This window comes from Cricetulus griseus, chromosome 5 (assembly GCF_003668045.3).
Source record: "Cricetulus griseus strain 17A/GY chromosome 5, alternate assembly CriGri-PICRH-1.0, whole genome shotgun sequence".
Classification (NCBI taxonomy): Eukaryota; Metazoa; Chordata; class Mammalia; order Rodentia; family Cricetidae; genus Cricetulus; species Cricetulus griseus.
The window spans coordinates 166,890,289-166,910,430 of NC_048598.1; the positions used below are offsets into that span (position 1 = coordinate 166,890,289).

The following is a 20,142-nucleotide window of genomic DNA, read 5'->3' on the forward strand; positions in this document are numbered from 1 at the left end:
AATTTAGTTATAATTCCTTTGTGTTTTTTATTTTTTTGGCATTACTGTGGTTTCTCTCAGCTTGATTTGTACTTTTAAAGGGTTGATATTTTGGCACACAGATTTTCATTTCAAAGTTGACACAGTGTCTATTTTGACTTAAAGTTCTGAAATTTTAGTTTGGCTTATCAAATGTTTGTATAGCAGAGCAATTGTAGTTTCATTATTTCTATCTAAACCCATTTTTATCTTTTGAAAATTTACCTAAAAATGCCTGATTAATTAGGCTATCTGGTTATATATAGACTTTAGCTGAGAACTGCCTTATGTAAAGATGTATGGGTTTGTGGAATATTGCTGTTAGAAAGAGTGATGAAGGTGATCTAATCTGGTCTGAAACTGATACCCAGAGAGTAAGTGGCAGCTCTAGAAGCCAGTAGACCAGTGTCAACAGGGAGTGTTGTACACACTGGATTCTGCTGTCTTTACTGCTAGGGAGGCTGCCTTACCTTAAGTTGAAGTTTTGTGATGTGTGTGTGTGTGTGTGTGTGTGTGTGTGTGTGTGTGTGTGTGTGTGTGTGTTGCATTGTGTGTGTGCATATTTCTGTATACAAATATAGGTGTAAAGTTGAGGAAAGTACCTCAGATATTAGCCTTCCACCTTGTTGACACAGTGGTTCTTTGTTGTGTTGTGGTGGAGCATGACAAATTAGCTGGTCCATAGGCTTCCAGGGCCTTCTGTTTGCCTCCCACCTTTCCGTGGGACTAATGAATTACAAAGTCTCATCGTACATAGTCAACTTGTTTTTACATAGGTCCTGGGGATTCGAACTCAGGTCTTCATGCTTGCTCAGCAACTGCTTTTATCCATGAAGCCATCACCAGAGCCCCTTGAGTAGAATTTTTATGCTACCAGGACTGGTAAAATACTGGCAGCTGATTTATAGCCACAGAGATAAAACATATTCACACTAGAAATCTTCACAGGACAGTAACCAGTTACTTAGCCCTTCACTGATCAGGATCAAAGGTCCAGTAAGAAGTGAGGAGTCACTGAGCATTGTGATTGTGACAACTCTGATGAGAGGAGAATTATAAAATAAGAAGTAGACCTCAGTGTGGGTGACAATCACCCAGCTTCCCTAGACAATCAAGCACAAACATGTTTCTGTTGTGAACCGCATTCTGAAAGGAAATTTAGTCTAGCAAAGTTCTTCAACTTCTCTGTGTCTAGACCACAACTTGAGCCACTGAATGCTCTCCACCCTCCACATTGGATTTGTTCCTCTTGTGTCAGTTATAAACTATTTAAGCTGAAGGATAAAATTAAGTACATTTCTGATGCCCAAAATAAGTGTCTCAAGATTTTCTTCACTTCTTTTTCTTTAAAGGAGTGTTGTAGAGGAACTTAAAAGTGAGTGACAGTTGACAAAGATGTGGTTGCCTGGCAACTGGCAATTTAAATAACTAGGAGTTGATATGATTTACCAACCTGATAAACAGAAAGAACTGTAATATACTCCAAAGGACCACTGCAGATGTTGCATTGAGCTATTTATATGTGTTGATCTATCTTGATCTATTTTAATATATGCATGTACATATGCAGATTTTTTTTCTGCAGACTATGGAAGTGAAGACTCTGTTTCTTCCCCTATCTGACATTAGGAGACATTACCTTCTATGATAATTGTTTCTGTTTCCTCAGCTCTATTCAGATTCTTAGTTTCAAAGAAGCCTTTTTCACACAGAGGGAATAAATACCTGTGGAATTGTGGCTGATGTTTTGAGTTCTAATATGGTATTATGTTAGTAATTGTTGTTACCTTACTTTCTCAGTTTTATCATTTAAACCTTTCTTGATTTGTTGAAATGGATTGGGTGTTGCTTTTGATTTCTCATAGAAATAACGATGACTAATAGGATTAACCCCAAGTGGGTCAGCCTAATTCATTAGCCTGTTTGCCTTAGGGGATCACCAGGCTATTGATGCTCTCTTGTTAGTTTCCTAGAGCTGGTATCAGTCTTCACACCACTCCTGTCCCTACTGGCGATCTTCAACATGTTATGTCCAAGAGATGATTGAAAAGCTGTAGCCACTGTGTACTAAACATCACAGTGACCCAAGGAGTGTTCCCTCCCAGGCAGAAGTCAGACTGTTATTTTGCATATCAATTCCATATAGTATATTTGAGCAGTCAGGGTAAGAGTTTGTCGTTTTGTTGGCAGTGGCAGTGCTGCTACTAGCATAGATATTAAGATATCTTGAGGACAAATTCGGTCATTTCCTGGGTGAGAGGGTCAAGTGTAGAAGACAATGATGACCTTGAAAATACTTTATGATATAGGAAAACAAAAACATGTTTTTTTCAACAAAGTGGTTAAAGGGCATATTTAGATAATTTAAAAATTGCTATTGGAAATTATTTACAGATCATCTGGATAGCTAAGACTTGGGGTCTTTGGAGAAGGAGGACATGTTTGCAAACTATGCATGTTCGCATAAAATCAGCAGCCTAAGTCTGTGAGCCAGCTTTTCCATGAAATTTCCACTCTTACTTTTAATCATGATGAAAACTCCTTTCTTAAAATTCAGGTACGTTTGTGCTGTCCTATTCCTTAGGAAATAGGTTTTGGCATTTTGTTATTGCAGAGACACTTTGCAAAAACAGAGACCCAGACTGTCATAATGATATCACACAGTATTGAAAACTGAGCTAAGTATTTTAAATACCCTGTCATTCATTCCTAATGGCTCTACAGGTAACTATTAGGCCTAGCAACTTCCTGGTGATGAAAGTGCAAATTGGAATGGTAGAATCATTTACCAGTGAGCACATAACAGAGAAATCAGAGGTGGAATTTGATTTAAGGTCAGTCAATACAAACTTAAGTGTGCTTTTCATTGTGTTTCTGCCTTGTTATTTTACTTCCTCATTTTTCAAATGTATTTGTTGTTTCTGTAGTCATCTTCATATTTATGTTTAGTTGTAATCACACAGAAGCTGTTTAAAAGAAAACAAAACAAAACAAAAAACCTTTTGCTTCTGAGATCTTATCCCAAAGAAACTCTCGTTTCAGAAGTCTTAGATGAAACCAGAAACAACATTTTCAGAGGGCCCCTGAGTTGACTCCCTGGGAAATCCTGTGTGAAATATGAGGCAAGTACTTAGTTCCTTAGCCCTGTATGGAACACTCACAGGAAACACCGTGGAAGCACAGGCTGGATCCCAGCACACTCACAGGAAACACCGTGGAAGCACAGGCTGGATCCCAGCACACTCACAGGAAACACCGTGGAAGCACAGGCTGGATCCCAGCACACTCACAGGAAACACCGTGGAAGCACAGGCTGGATCCCAGCACACTCACAGGATACACCCTGTAAGCACAGGCTGGATCCCAGCACACTCACAGGATACACCCTGTAAGCACAGGCTGGATCCCAGCACACTCACAGGAAACACCCTGTAAGCACAGGCTGGATCCCAGCACACTCACAGGAAACACCCTGTAAGCACAGGCTGGATCCCAGCACACTCACAGGAAACACCCTGTAAGCACAGGCTGGATCCCAGCACACTCACAGGAAACACCCTGTAAGCACAGGCTAGATCCCAGCACTGCTAAAACTTTTGCTCCTTTGATCAGTACAGTTCACTATGTTCCAAAGTCTGAGCCTGTAGGGAAATTTCCAGGACTCCACAAGGATGACCCCAACTAAGAGTCTAAGCAATAGTGGAGAGGCTACCTTAAATGCCATTTCCCTATAATGAGATTGATGACTACCTTATATGCCATCTTAGAGCCTTCATTCAGCAGTTGATGGAAGCAAAAGTAAACAACCACAGCTAAACACTGAGCTGAACTCCTAGAATCCAGTTGCAGAGAAAGAGAGAGAGGAATGATGAGCAAAGGGTTTAAGACCAGGCTGCAGAAACCCACAGAAACAGCTGACCTGAACAAGGGGGAGAACATGGACCCCAGACTGATAGCTGGGAAACCAGTATTGGAATTATCCAGACCCCTTGAACATGGGTTTCAGTTAGGAGGCCTGGACAATCTATGGGGCCTCTGATAGTGGATCAGTATTTATCCCTGGTATACAATTGGACTTTGGGAGCCTATTCCACATAGAAGAATACTCTCTCAGCCTAGACACATGGGGGAGGGCCTAGGCCCTGCTTCAAATGTTGACAGACTTTGAAGCTCCCCCATGGAAGGCCTCACCCTCCCTGGGGAGCAGAAGGGTATGGGATATGGGGTCTGTGGGGGGGCAGGGGAGGAGGGGAGGGAGAGGGAACTGGGATTGACATGTAAAACAAGCTTGTTTCTAATTTAAGCAAAAATAAGAAAAACAATTGGGTGGACCACTAGGAGTTAGAGCCCTGAGCACAATGGTCAGCGAGTCTAGAACAACACAGAAGAACAGGTGTGACTTTCCGGAGAGTGATCCCCACTGGCTCTCACATTTGAGTGCTTGGTCTCTTCTTGGTGGAACTGTTTGGAAAGGATTGATGTGGGCTTGCTGGATGAGAAGCGTCACTGGGGCAGGCTTTGTTGTTAACAAGACTTGTGCCACTCCCTCTGCCTCATGCTCCTGTTCTTGCACCAAGCCTGTGTGCCAGCCTGCTGCCTTGCTCCCCATTACGGTAATGAACTCTCCCCTTCTGAAACTGTAAGCCCGAAAATGACCGCTTCCTTCTGTAAGTTGCCTTGGTCATGTAGCCTTACCACTATAGAAAAGTATCTAACAAGCCTGGGGCTGTATTGAAATTCCTAGGGTGATCTGTAAAGGAGCAAGAATAGCTCTTCGTGGAGGAATAGCCTCTGTATGAGGGGAATAGGGTACAGGTTTTCTTTAAATTTCAACAATGTGATAGCAGTTACTAACTTACTGAATTTTTTCCCCCATCCACACTCAAGTGATTTTTTACAATGCAGGTAACATCAATGAGAGATGAAAGTGAGCATGCTATATTCATAAGCAAAGGATAACGTAGTATTTTCCTTTAGAATACACATTTGTCTTCTAAAGGCAAGAAGGCAAGGAAAAACTGCTTTAGTAATTAGATCCTTTTGTCACTGCAGCAGAGGGAGATGATTAATCGCTGAGCTACAGCACTGTGCTCCGCAGCAGGAGGTGCCCCGTGTCACTCTTTGCTCTTAGAATGGATCTGGCTTGAAGTAAAGTACAATTTGTATACTAAAGCTAATAATAGCCAATCATTTGAGTACTTTCCCCTTACCTGTTACTTCATATTATTTCTGCTAATTCTCAACATGACCTGATAAGTTAAATAATTCATGTTTAAGTAGCTGATGCACAGAGAGGTTAATTGACTTCCAGACCCTCCCCCCCACAGTGAGACATTTTATTGGGGCCCTTTGCTGTGTAGAGGTACTGTTAGAGCTTCAAGAGATAGGTTCCAACATTCAAGAATTCTTAGAACCATCCCACCCCACAATGTACACATTATTGGAGCTTGAAAAAGAGATCCATGCCACTGTAAATTACAATGATGGATAAAGTTCTTTTGTATTTGGCTTGCTGATCTGTAGCCTGTACTGATGGGAGCAGTAGGGAGTAGATCTGGGGAGCCAGATTCTTTCAAGCATGCCTGATAGGGCAGTTTTCTGCTGTGAAGGTTACTGTGGACAAGTTACAAAGCTCTCCCGCTGACAGACCTCAGAAGCTGTCTGTTGCAAATTCCTTCACTTCCACTGTCACTTCCTTTCCACATTCTATTTCGGGCTTCTGTCCCTTGCACAGTTACAGGTAAATAAAGTATCCCACCCACCCCCACCCTGCCCCATCCAGCCTCTTAGCCATGACTGAAACACTAAAAAGGGACCCCTACAACCTATGGTTTCTGGTCATTGTGTGCTCAATTTGGTGCTTGTGATGGCTGATGCTTTCTTGTCCAAGGGAGGAAGTCACAGATAGGGGCCTTCAAATATCATCCAAGAAAAAACTATGGAGTAAAAACCTTTTGATAAAATTATATTATAATAGATATTGTTGAAGATATAATTTGGGTACTAAATACCCTTCGGACTAAATCTGATGTTTTAAAATCTCAGGATTACTACAAAGGATCTATTTTTATCAATGCAGGTACTGTAGTTGGCAGGATTTCTTTTGAAATGAAATATCCAGCAGGCCATTTCTGATTATGTTGTATATTTTTAGATGTTACCATTGAGTTATATTTATAGAATAGACTACTGAATCCTATCTTAAATATGCAAAATATATGCATAACTAACCTCCCAAGCTGTGTTCCTTGCTCTATATTACACCCATAATGTAGCCCATGTTCTACCAAAGTCTTAGAAAGCTTATTATTTGCTTGTAAAATTTAAGCATGGAGAGTGTATATGAGCTATATGACCCTCAGCATAACACACCCTGCTCATAGCTAAGCTTTCAGGGTGAATTAGGAGGGTGCAGGTGGGTGCTGCAGCCAATAGTCCTGCAAAGATAAACTAGTAGACCTGGGGATGATGATGAGCTAAAAGGAGCTGGTCTGCCAAGTTTGTCCTGCTATGAATGAACCAAAGTACTGAGTGTGGGCTGTGGCAGCAGGGAAGGTTCAGTCCTGCTGGTGCCAGTTCCCAGAGCTCAAGATTGCCATACTGCTTGGTGTTCCGTTTCTCAGGACAGCACAGGCAACATTAAGAACATTTGGAGTTCAGTCCTTCTTTTGCTGCAAACATTGGAAGGGACAAGTCTCACTATCCCATTCTCCACTCTCTTGGTGATATCTGCTTTATTTGGAAGCAAACTGGAGCTTCTAAAATCTGTCTAATAGTTCCTGAGTTTCCATGAGCTTGGTTCAGCTGTCTCTGTAGATTTCTCCATTATGATCTTGACCTTCCTTACTGATATATTCCTTGCTTCCTCTCTTTAACTGGATTCCTGGAGCTCAGCCTGATGCTTGGTTGTGGACCTCTGCAGCTGGTTCCATCAATTACTGGATGAAGTCTCTACAATGATAGTTGGGGTATTCTAAGCTTGTAGAAACTCATGAACCCTAGACCAACAGCTGTGGAACTTCTATGGGACCGAATGAGGCCCTCTATATGTGGGAGACAGTAGTGAAGTTTGAACTGAGAGACCTCAGCAGTAGGACCATGATAAAAACCTGGTAATTATCTTGCTTGTTGGAGCCCATTCCCTATGGTGGGATGCCATGCTCAGCCTTAATGCATGGGAGAGGGGCTTGGTACTGCCCCAAATTAATGGGCCAGACTTTGTTGACTCCTCATGGGAGCCTTTACCTGTGAGGAAGAGTGGACAGGGTGGGTTGGAGGGATAGCAGGGGGCAGGAGGGGGGGTGGGAGGAAGAACTGAGGTTGGATTGTAAAATGAAATTAAAAAAATAAATTAATTAAACTGTCTAATAACAAGGTTTTTTTCCCCTCTTGGTGAAGGAATGGGTGTAATGGGTTCACTAGACTCAAGATAAATGATAAATGGGTGTTTTATTGGGGAAGAATTACCCAGAACAGCAAAGAACCGATGCAGTCTTTCTCTGCCTTTCTGAGAGAGTGACCACGCCTCAAGATTTCACTCTTTCCAGTTTTGTACCTGAAGCCACACCAAAGGGGTGTGGCCACTGTTGTAGGGTCCAAGGCAAGATGCTGCTACACATTGGAGGTTGGGAAGAAGATAGCACACTGAGTCCTTCCAGCAATTATAGAAACCACTCCAATTGAAAAGCCTATGAAATGACTGTCTTGTATAACACATTTCATAGGTAACTTTCAGCCAGTGTCCTTTGCCTCTCCCAGCCAATGAAGCTACCCACCCCTCAGGGTTTTCTGTTTTTGTATGAGGGCCCAGATTCTAAAATTGTTGATTTTGTATCTCTGATCAAATCAAGGACTATCTTCTAATCCTCCTAAATGGTATGTTACCAAAGTGAATAAATGATTTTAGCCTAAACCAGATATGTAAGGATTGGTAGCTTTAAATCTTTCCCTCTCTTCACATATCATTGAGAACTGATTGTGCAGCTCTTCTATGCCACGCATTGCACTAAATGCAGGCAGTTAGAGTTTAATGTAGTATAGTTCCTGAGCAGAACAGCCTCATGGCAGACAGAGCATTGCACCTATGTAGTAGGCACAATTATTGTCTGACAGGACCCACAGAGGTCAAAGGTGAGGAAGGGTGAGGAAGCTGACTGTTTACTTGGAGTGACTGACTAAGCATTCTCATGTTAACATGACCTTAATGAGTTCAAGGGAGGAAGGAAAGTAAAAGTAGTAGTGTCCTTTGCAGAGACAGGTGTCCAAGCACAGACATGTGAATGATGGCTCTGGGAATAACGAGGACCAACAGGTTATGTGCTTAAGTACATCCACACTGCACAAATTGGTGTCCATTGTGGTTGTCTGATGTCTAAGTCACCATAGTAGCTAAAAATGCCGGGTTTCTGGCAGGTGGACATCGTTCTGTAGTGACTGCCTTCACCCTTATAGGCTCAAGAGGCAATAGTCTAAATGTTCAATTGTGCTGTGTGGTAGGCACAGTTAAGTCTTGAAGCCAAATAAAATGCCAAAAAAGATTTTTGGGTTTCATTTTAGGAACAATGCCAGATGTCCTGGAGATGGGTTTGATATGTGAAGAAAAGAAAGATACTGAGAAAAGGATTAGAATTTTGAAGGCACTTGAATGTCACTTGAGGTGTTATGTTATCAAATTTACTAGCTCATTTATTCATATATTCATAAATTTCTTGGAAGCATGGAAACTAGATAGAAGACTAGATCAAAAATCCACGTATGAGCAAAGGGTTACTTGAGTGTTGCAGGGCCGTTTAATATGAAAGAGAAGAAGGGGAGGAATGGATAGGAAAAGGTTTTTCTCTATGGAGCTCAGTTTGGCCTAAATCTCATTGCACCACTCATGCTGGCTTTGAATTTGTGGTTTTCTTGCCTCAAACTCTCAAAGACTGGGAACACACAATGTGACAACTTACCCTGTGATAGGACATTGTGTGTGTGTATGTGTGTGTGTGTGTGTGTGTGTGTGTGTGTGTGTGTGTGTTTGCATGTGGAGTCAAGGATGTCTTCCTTGGTTGGTGTCAGGTGTCTTCGTTGGTCATTGTCCACTTTATTTAATGAGTCAGGGTAGTTGCTGAATCTGGAGATTGCCAATTTGGCCAATGCAACTACCTACCTTCTCTCAGGGATTCCCTGTCTCCATCAGAGAGTCTAGGCAGGCTGGCACATGCATCCGGCTTTTCCTGTGGATGCTGGGCTCTGGACTCTGGTCCTTATGCTTTTGCAGTAGGTGCTTAACCCACTGAGCTATTTCTCTAGCAAATAAATATTTTCTAGATTTCCATGCTTGGCTTTCATGGCTGTCTTTGGAAATGCAGAAAACATAAATGAGGTAAAATTTCAGGTTTTGATGATGGATGACCATGTCTTGGCTTGTACTTCTTAACAGCTATTGACTAGACACCTAAAGCAATTTTCTAGAGAAATTACAGCATAGTTCAGGTTCTGTGACATAAAAGGATGGCTGCAGTTCTGAGTTATTTCTTTGTGCCTAGTGCACTGGTACAGTGGGTTTACTCCACCAAAAAACTATCTATACAGCAAACTTGATAATCTGAGTCAGCTCACGAAGCCTACTATATAGGAGAAACAGAACTAAGGGCTCTCTCTGCAAAGAGAGCTTGCAGCTGAATGGACTTCACTATGTGTTTGACTTGAACACCTGGGACAGATAAACTAGAGATAGATAGAAACAGTATTTTCATTGTGGTGGGTAACATAGGTTGAAAAAGCGTTATGATTTTTCAGAAGCATATTCCCCAAATAGTGCCAAATGACTAAAATGAGAAAAAGAAAGAAAAAACTGTAATGTAATGGTCAGAAAATAGTAAGAATAAAACAAAACAAAACCAAAAAACCCTCCAAAGGAGAAAATTAGTATTCAGAAAACATGAAGTCAAACTTGAGTCCTGCTGCAACATACCAGGTTGCCATCTTTAACGTAATTTTTGAATTCATCTTCACATCTTTTGTGACAGTTTAGTCTGTAAGGATACTTTGGCATAGGAGACCTGCAACTCAGTGGATCACTCCTGGTATTGTGATGACTAGGTAGACAGTCTTGATATTTAAACAGTTCTGAGGTGATGACTTATGCTTCCTTGTGAGCTGCAAAGACCACACTCACAGAGTGAGAAGACCTGCCCCTCTATGGCCGGTGTGTCCCATGAGCAGATACTTGAAACTCTTTCCACTTTGGCTTCATATTTTAAGAGGGAATACTATCAGATTATTCAGTGTATTCAAAGGGCAGTGAAAAGCTATAGAGTACACTCTAAGTGTGATTGATAAAGCTTTGCCTACTTGCATCATTGTCATTGAACACATGGATAGATCTTTAAAAGACCCATGGAGAGGTCACACTACAGGGATGGACAGTGATGTGGGCTAGGGCAGTGGATTGTATCAGTGCTCATTCTTCCCAGGTGCACAACTAAACCAAAGTGTTACAAAATATCATACCCTTTGGCTGTTGTCCCCTGTTGTGTCAGTTTTAAGGGATAAAGGAGTCATAGCAATTTTGTTTTTATTATATTGTGTTAATTTTCTTCCATATAAACCTATGGATTTTTGCATACTAATGTTCAAATTCATTGAAGCTACTAATTGAAGCCATATATACATTATATATTCTGATAATTTGGATTTATGTTCTGTGATCTTTATCTTTTAATTTTTAGTTATCTCTTCATTTGAAGGCTAGTTTTATATTATTCATAATTCAGTCATAAGAATGACAAAAAGTTAGGAGAAAAACTTCCACATTCTAGTCCATTGCTTTGGATTGCATTTGGATAAAGAAGTGTAGAAAGAGTTGAGAGTAAACTTCCCATTCTAATTGATAGATGTTGACACTGAATCCTTGTATTACTAAGCAAATAAAAATGTTCTTAATTCTTGTAAAATTCCATTTCAACTTTATCTCTAAATGGTGTGGATTGGAAGCCGGGAAGATGTCTCAGTTTGTAAAGTGCTTGCTGGGCAAGCATGAGGGCTTGAATTGGGATTTCCAGCACCCATATTAAACAAACAAACAACCACAGGCACAGTGATAGAGACAAAAACATCCCTAGGGTTTACTGGCCTGCCAGTCTAGCCAGGCACCCAGTCACAGCTGTGTACACACGAATACATACACACACACATACTGAAAACACAGAAAGGTGTAGATTCAGTTGGTAATTTGTTGCTTCTGTGGCCACAAAGAGAAGGAGGTGTATGCAGCCTCTGAGGCAGCCACAGATCATTGCAGCATCTATGTATCACTACACACACACACACACACACACACACACACACACACACACACACACACACACACAGAGAGAGAGAGAGAGAGAGAGAGAGAGAGATCAACATTCCCTGAAGCAGTGCAGAACTCTTTAAATGGCTACATTCCAGCATGCAGCTCTAATTGTGCTGATAACTTCAGCTTAATGTGGCTTATTGGAAATGAAAGTGCAATAAGTGGAAACTAATGCATACCAACACAGAAATGCCTTCTAGTTTTCTGGTAAGATATTCAAATAATAATGCATTTATAATGTTTTGAAAATGTGTTATGATTAGGCAGTTATTTAAAAAGGTTGAATGTCAAAGAGAGTTGTTTAAATTTCAAAAACATTGATATTTTAAAGCCAGGTTCTTGTTTTTGTGCCAGATTAACTGTATACTCAAGTTATAAATCAAAACCCAATAGTTATATACTTATATACTTACCACAGCTTAGCCTATAGTAAATTATGCATATTACTTGTGGACATCAGTGACAGATGTTACCAAGGTTAAGATTTTGAAAGTTATCTATCTGGCCATTTGAGGTATATGTAAATTGAGTTACATTAGTACAAAGGAATATCATAGAATAAAAGCATGAAGAAAGAAGAAGACAGACTACTCTTGATGTGATGAGAATGGCTTCACGTCCAGTCTCTGAAGCTTCTTGATGCTTGATATTTGTTTTTTATTTATTTACCTGTTTTTGATTTTTCTTCTGAGCTAAAATCTTACTGTAGCTCAGGTTTGTCTTCAGTTTGTGAGACTCTTGATCTCCTTCCCAAGTATAGGGACTAAAGGCATGTGCTATATGCTCAACTTGTGGTTATTTTGTAAAACGCTATTTTCAATAATTAGTTGAGAATTTATATAATGTATTTTTGAGTATGTTCAGATCACTCCCAACTCCTCCCAGACCCACCCTCACCTCATCAAACTTCATGTTCTCTCTTTCTCTCTGTCTCTTCTCTTTTAAATAAATAATTGAGCCCAGTATGTGCTGCCCAAATACCCCTGGGTATGAGAGCCGCCCGCCCTGGAAAGTGGTTGATGTATCATGGCTCACACCCTTAAAGAAAACTGACTCCTTCTCCTAGCAGCTATCTGTAGTTGCCAGCATCTCCTCAGCTCTGGGTAGGGCTTCATGCCCACCTCTGTGCTCCATGCTTGGATTTTTGTCGGTCCTGAGCTCGTACAATTCTTGTGTATGCTGTCACAACTGCTGTGAATTCATATTTCCAACTGCCCTGTTGTATCCAGAAAACAGTGTTTCATTGCAGTCATCACCTCCTCTGGCTCTTAGAGTATTTGCTTCCCTCTCCCATGATGGCCCTTGAGCCTCACAGGGTGGGGCATGATAGAGATGTCCCATTTATGGTTTGCACTCCAAAGTCCTTCCCTGTCTTCATGTTGACCAGTTGCAGGTCTCTGTGCTAGTTGCCTTCTACTGAAAGAAAGCTTTTCTTTGACAAGAGTTGAGAGTCTCAGTAATCTATGGAACTAGCTCTAAGTTGTCAGGAGTTAGTGTAATATAGTGTTCATTTAGCAGAATAATGCTAGAAGGTTTTTCTTTAGGGCCTATGGCCTATCAAGCGACAGTTTCTTGGTGTCAACAATTGTGCCAGCTATGTTTCCACCTTTTGGAGTGGGCCTTAAATCTAGAAAGTGATTACTTCCACATCAATGCCACTATTGCACCAGTGGAAATGTCTTTCTAGGCCAGTTATTATTGTAGCTCACAGAGTTCACAGCTGACTAAGACTGGCTACTATTTTTTTTCCTCTAGTAAGTAGCATTCATAGTAACTTCTAGACAGTGAAGACTAACCAGTAGGCATGAAACTTCTAGGTCAATACCAGCTTTATTTCTCTATGTTCTATAACTCAATTATGTAGTGTTTTAAGCCAACAGGGTTTATTGTCAATATCTTGGGGAGAATAAGAACAATGTTAAAAGCTTTTATATAATGTTTGGTGGTCTATGGGACCCCACTGTCAAACAACTCCAAAAGAGGTATCTTGTTTCTGGTACTGGCCTTTTAATTTTTTGTTCTATGTTATCTAGGAGGGGTAATGCTCCCCTATTGTAGAGTGGCTGCATTTAAACTTAGTAGGTTTTCATCTTATGTCTTCAGAATGCCTTAATTGTTAGTTATCCCTCCCCACCCTCCCTGCTCTACCCTGTACCCCCACACCCAACTTAACCTTTCTGTTCTATTATTCCCCTTTCCATGCTTACATCACTGAATCATATCTCTCATACCTTGAAAGCCCTCCCATTTTGGCTCCCTACTAGTTTCTTGACCTCTGTGGGAACAAAACAAACAAAATACACTAATGTGAAGATTCAAAACTAACATCTACATAAGAGAAAAACCATGCAACATTTGTCCCTCTAGGTCTGGGTTACTTCACTCAGGATGCTAGTTTACAGCTCCACCCCAGACTCTCACTGTGAATCAGGCATGTATTTAAAATATTTATGAACTGTTTCAGGCTACATTCTAAAAATGCAAAAAATGACAAAATTGTAAAGACATATTTGTTCATTTAATATAGTCTATAAATTTAAATCCTAGTAAAATTTGTTCTTTTATTTATTTGTATTGAATTATGAAGGAGAAAACACCATGATATTTTTTTACTTGCAAAATGTAGTGACAGGGGTGGTGAGTAAAGGCTGAGACATAAAAATTATCTATTGGTTTAGCTCTTGTAACAATAACTCAAATATGATGATATAGTATCATCATACTGTAAATGCCCCTCGTGACTCTGAAGAGCTATGCAGGTGACAATGTGACAGTAAGTGTGTCACTGAGATCTTTGTATTAAGATATCAATGTCAGAATGACCATTTTAAACACAGGGTTTGCTCTGAGTTTTTCATCCTTTTGTGGAGATGCTGCTTTCTTACTGATAGAGAAATCACACATCTATAGATAGTGCCAATAAAATGAGCACACTAGTCTCATTTTTGATTAGCCAAAATCAAAAATAAATCAAAAGGATTTACTGAAATGCACATTTTTAATGTTATTAAGTCTCAGTACTCAATAAACCCTGAAGGAGAGTGCAAAGCTGTCTCTATAGACTGCTGGTCTGCTAAGCTGCTTTAGTGACACAATGCAGATAGCTATTTGGAGATCTTTACAGCATTAGCGGTGTTCTTGGTGCTGTTAAGTATTTCTTCAAAGAAATACATATTTAGATCCAGCTTTATACTTCCTTGTAAAAATAGTAGTAACACTTTCAAAACACTGATGGGAAAGGAGTCAAATTAAATATGCTGTGTTTTCTGAAGGCAGAGAGACCTGATTCTCAGAGCGCGAGTATCTGCAGGTCAGGTCTGTTTTAGTAAGATGCTTGCTAAGGATACCTTAAAAGTTTCTTGTTTTTTTTTTTTTTTTTAGTTTGACTTTCCAGTAAATGGCTAGGGAAATGTCCTTGAGATGAATAGCTTTTCCTCTAAGTGCCTAGATGTGGGAGTGCATTCAGACACAAAGCAGAAAGCCCCTTAAATTCCGTTTGAGGAGTCAATCCATCCTGTTAGTGGCACTCCTAGAAAGAGTGCCTCTTACTGCTTTTAGCAGGAACAAGATTGTGAAAGACTTCAAGAAGTGGAGACTGTAATGGGGAATTTTTAAAAAATCATTCCTATGGTTTACGGCCCATTTGTTGCTTTTTTAGGTCACTAAGTTTTTTGCCTACCAACAGGATCTATTTCTACCAGTAAATATTTGACGATAATAGCTAAAAATGCTATGTAGTGAGATATTTATATACAGACCTCAAAAAATTGATTTCCAGTTTCTATAGGAATTGAAATGGCAAGTTGGAAGCCAACTGTAGCCACACGAAGTACATCTTCACCCACTGGTTCCTTTTATTCCTACTGCTTCATGTTCACAGTCTCCCCATGCCGCAAGCAAGGTGAACACTGTCTTCTCCCCCCTTTTCATTGCTGGGGATGCAACGTAGGGCCATGTACTACTAGGAACATACTGCAGCACTCAACTGTTAACTCCAGATCACATGTGCTCTCCTATTGCTAAAGAGTTAGAGAACTGAGAACTTGATGTGACTTTCAAAGACCTGAGTAAGTTGTAGCTGAGTTGCGACCTTGAGCTAGCTCTCTGGTTTTCATGTGGCTTATATAATTTGTATATTACACAATGTGATTTTTCTTATACTCTAGGTTTCTCCTCTGCCATCCCCACTTGGACAACCATTGTCAGCTGAGAGCAGGCTGTGACTCTGCAACCTCAACCATCACCCCTTCTGATTCCCACAATGAGCTCTCCAGTGCAGCCAGGTCAGTCCTGTTGTTTCGTGAACTGACGCTGCTTTGTGTTTCTTGAAATCAGGCAATTGAAGCCATTAAGGAACATTTCTGCCTTATTAAAATTAAATAATAGTATAAATACATTTTGAATGTTACATTCTATTGTTAATTCTCCATTAACCCAGTCTACTTTCTGAGTAATTTCATTTGCATTGTTATCTGAGCTTTGGGCCTTGATTCATTTGTTTCTAAAAGAATGCTCAGATTAAATTGTATGCAGTTCTAAGTATTAAATATGATGAAAGAATTTGATGCCTACCTGTAGTTTTTCTATTTGCTTTTAAATTATGCTGTGGAATGTTCATCTCTTTGACACACAGGAAGGATATTTTACTCCCCACCCTTCGTTGCTGCCCGTCCTGTTTCCTAGATACATATTCAATACTAATCTCAGCACCTGCTTCCTATGAGACAGAGTGGTCGGTGTGGCTCAAGTGCTATGATCAGGGCAGGCAACACCCATTCTGCCAGGAACAGGGAGTTGCTTTTAAAGCAAATATAACCCAAGTTTTGAGAGGAAGGAGGAGGGTCAACTACCATATGTTAGTCACAGATAGACTGTAAAAGCATTTTCTGCTTTAGTCATTATAGGAGTATGTATCTTTGTGTATTCTGTGGCATGGTGATGCATTTGAGTTACCCCATTCTCTCCGTCAAAGCCGCTGTAATTTGATATTTAGAATTCATAAAAGCGAACCTTTTGCCAAGGCTTTCAGCCTCTGGAGTGCTGCCCCTCGATGAACTGCTTGTGATTTCCACTGTCTCATCAGCCATTCTCTACACTTCCAGTAGGCTGTTGACGGGGAATTATAGGGAAATCTAACTCGACTGCAGTAAAGATACTCCAGAGTTTTGATCATGACTGTAGTTTAGAACAGGACCCGAGTCATCTAGGTGAACAGGTAAGGGGTCACCTAGGCATGGGTCCTTGGATAGCCTGATAGCTCTCAAACTTCAGCATGCAGTGACAATCTCTTGGAGAGTTTTTTAAAATAGGTCTTGTATATAACATTTTTTACTTAATCAGTTTGAGAGAATGGCCAAGCATTGGTGATTTTACAAGATCCCTTTGGCAAGGTGCTGTGTTCAGGCCAAGCTTTGGACCTTCAGGTCTCAGTTTTTGCTTTTTCTTTTCTCTCTTCACCCTCACAGAGCCTGTTGAAGTCTGTTTTGTGAACTGTGTTGTTCACTACAGTTATAGGATAGCATTATTACCATTTCTATTGAGATGAACTTAAAATAATACCTTTAGTACCTATGTAACATTTGAATATATGGGCATTTATTTTAATTTAAACTTAATATTTCAAAATTGCATAGTTTAAAATAGGTATTTAAGGGGCTGGAGAGATGGCCCAGACATTAAGAACACTGACTGATCTTCCAGAGGTCCTCAGTTCAGTTCCCTGCAACCATTTGGTGGCTCACAACCATCTGTAATGAGATCTGGTGCCCTCTTCTGGCCTGCAGGGACATATGCAGGCAAGACAATGTATACATAATAAATAAACAAATCTTTTTAAAAAAGGTACTTAAGTTAGAGTCACCATAGTGAAATATATATTTTTTCTCAAGGTAATATTTGGCAATTATAGCAAACATACCCTGTTCCACAGAATATTGACCTTATAATACTGATTTCATGATATGAAAATATCCTTTGAGGCTACCATTTTAATTAAAAAGTTCTTGCCAGCTGTGGTAATTTTTCAATTAGGAGAAGTGAAAGAAAGAGTTGATAAACTAGAAGCCATGAAGGGAGCTCATTTTGTCTTAGGGCCACTAATATTTTTTAAACATATATGCACTTCTGCTTGACATAATACAAAGGTCCCAGTTAACTGAGAAGTATTGGTGATTGAAATTTGAAACTATCATAGGAATTGACTCCCATAGGTGGGTGGGGGATACTTCCATTCATTGCAAATAGTGTGTTCTAACTAGTGTGTTCTAACTAGTTAGAGACCTGGAATACACTTTGTGTGTAAAAGAAAATGTTTTGGCACAGTTGTCAAAAGCTCTTACATTGTTCTTGCTAGTATCCTGTAGAGCCATATATCACTGGTGAGATAAAAATCAGATCATTTCACTCAGAAATGTTTTTCATACATTTTTCCTTTTAAAATCTCTAAACATAGAATTAAATTGGACTTACACAATCATCATCCATTTATTTTGTTTTCTTCCATAAACAGTTTCCAGGGTTATGCAAAGACAGAAAAATAGACTTACCCCAGTGCTTCCAAAAATTCTCTAATAGTCTCTCAGATTATTTATGTTTGTCTTGAAAACTGGTCCTGTGGTAGCAAGAATTCTTATTTTCCCATGCATAGACACTAGTCTCAGAAACATTTTTTAAAATTTTTTTTCAGAAACATTTTTAAATCCATACTCAAATACAGTTGATGTCAAGGAAAATGATTACTGTCTTGATCATGTATTCAGTCAAACAATAAGTACTGATTTTGTATATAGCATTTGTTGGCTTTATTTTAATTTTGCTACCCCAATAATGTTCCAAGTTAGAATTTTGGGGATTCTTTTGGGTGCTTGGGAGTATGGAGGGAAGTCTGTCTCTGCACAGTTCAGCTGAGTGCTGCAGCTGAAGTATTTATTCATTCACTCAAGACTTACTGAATGCCTCCTTTTTGCCAGGTAGAATGTTACACAGCTGGGTTACAGCCACTAAAACATGCATTCTATCTATGGATATAACCCTTTGAGGGAGAGACAGAAACAGTAAAAGTCTTGGCCCACTAAATGTTGTAAGTATTTTCATGTAACACTAGAAACCCATTTCTTCTGGACAGTGGTCTAGATTCTGTGTCTTTTATAAGGATGGCCAGATTTCAAAGGGAAGAACTTCAAGGCTCAGTTAACTTTGCATTTCCTAAACAGAAGCTAAAAGGTATCATGTAGTTCTGTGTTCAAAATGCAGATTGCCAGACTTCTTCTCTCCTCCAAAGAGCTTTACAGTATAAACCTAGAGAGCTAGGGGATAGATGCAGGATATTGCCAAGTGCAAAATACTTTTAATTTGTCTAAAAGAAAAAACATTAGTGTTTCTCATCAGGCAGCATTGGAAAAAAAAGAGGACATCTTTAAATATTTCCTTGTGTAAGTCTCTTTTGTTAGCTAACATTACAATTCAGGACTTTTGCTCTCTGATGGTAACTACATGAAATAGCTAGTGCTTCAAGACCTAGAAGATACATGTTCTGTGAGGAAAATTCCAGGCTTATAGCTCGTCTTTGCTCCCTAGGCCATCCCAGTCTTATGAGGTGAGAGATGGGCCAAAAAGGTGCTTACGGAGTCCATTTGCTTTTTCCTCAAGAGAAGTTTAAACCTGTATTAACACAGAACAGATTTCTAGTACATCCCCAAGAATTTAGAAAACATGTTTGAGCTAGAATTGTTTTAAGAATAAAATTATTAGGCACATCTACCCTAAAATGATATTGGCATGATCTTTAATTTTGAGAAATATAATTTTTATGTTGTAATTTTTCTCTAAGATGCACCTGTGGAATTTTTCCTAGCACAGGGCCAATGTATAATGACAGCCCTAGAACTGTGGAAACCTGTGGCCTTTGGTGCTTCCCAGTAGTTTTTAAAGTATTGTGGCCGCATCTTTCCGTCATTGAGTTTGTTGTGTGACAGTATCTCATTCCCCTTCCTCATCATTATGGAAATACAACAACTGGTCTACCTGCATCAAGTAAGAGAACAAGCCTATCTACTCAGGCAAAAGCTTCACAAGAGCCTGTTTTCTGTTCATCTTTTCATATTCTATTCATTTATTCATTGGCAAATCTTGGGCAAAAATTAGTTCAGGAATTTCCCTTCGTGTCTCTCTTTTTCTAAACAGCTGTATTCCCTTATAGGAATGTAGAATAGATTTAACTAATGATCAAAAAGTTCTTTGAAATATAAATTGTTATGGAAATGCTAAGTAGTATAAACAATTTGAGGGCAAGCATTAATAAAAGCTTTGCTGCAAGCATTTTAAAGGGAACTAATAAAGGCTTCGCGGTTCAATTAATACAGCGCAACAGTGAGTTTTCTAGAAGCATATGGGACCCAGAAGGCCTGCCCCTGTTTTTAAAATTTACGAACTCTTTAATGATTCACCACTTTCACTCCAGTGCATCACCCACTGTGGTGCCGTTTAGTCATTAAGTAGGAAGCTAAAACCAGGACAAAGCTGCAAACAAATATCATAATGTCCAAGTGAGTGTGTTTCTCCAGTTTTTTTCCCCAGTATGTTACCATAAAAATGAAAGCTAATGAAATAGAGTCATAGACAAATCAAGTAGGTTATGTTTCCCTAGATGCACACAAAACTTGGCTTTGTAGTGAGATGCAGGTCAGATCCAGTTCCATGAAGCGCCAAGTACCTAAAACATCTTCAGGCTCTTAGCCAAACAGCATTTACAAATGTTCCAAGACAGTAAAATAGAATAGTTTCTT

The 20,142-nt window shown here is 39.7% G+C and overlaps 1 protein-coding gene across 17 annotated transcripts in view; it reads left to right on the plus strand.

Annotated features, from left to right (window-relative positions):
* Hdac9 (histone deacetylase 9) overlaps positions 1 to 20,142 on the plus strand; it is a 535,633-nt gene that overhangs the window by 57,192 nt on the left and 458,299 nt on the right. For all 17 annotated transcript variants that reach the window (XM_035444966.1, XM_035444951.1, XM_035444962.1 and 14 more), the window contains one exon: positions 15,526 to 15,642. In XM_035444966.1, the coding sequence (XP_035300857.1) occupies positions 15,621 to 15,642 (22 nt within the window). In that variant the 5' untranslated portion in view covers positions 15,526 to 15,620. The remainder of the gene's footprint in view (positions 1 to 15,525; positions 15,643 to 20,142) is intronic.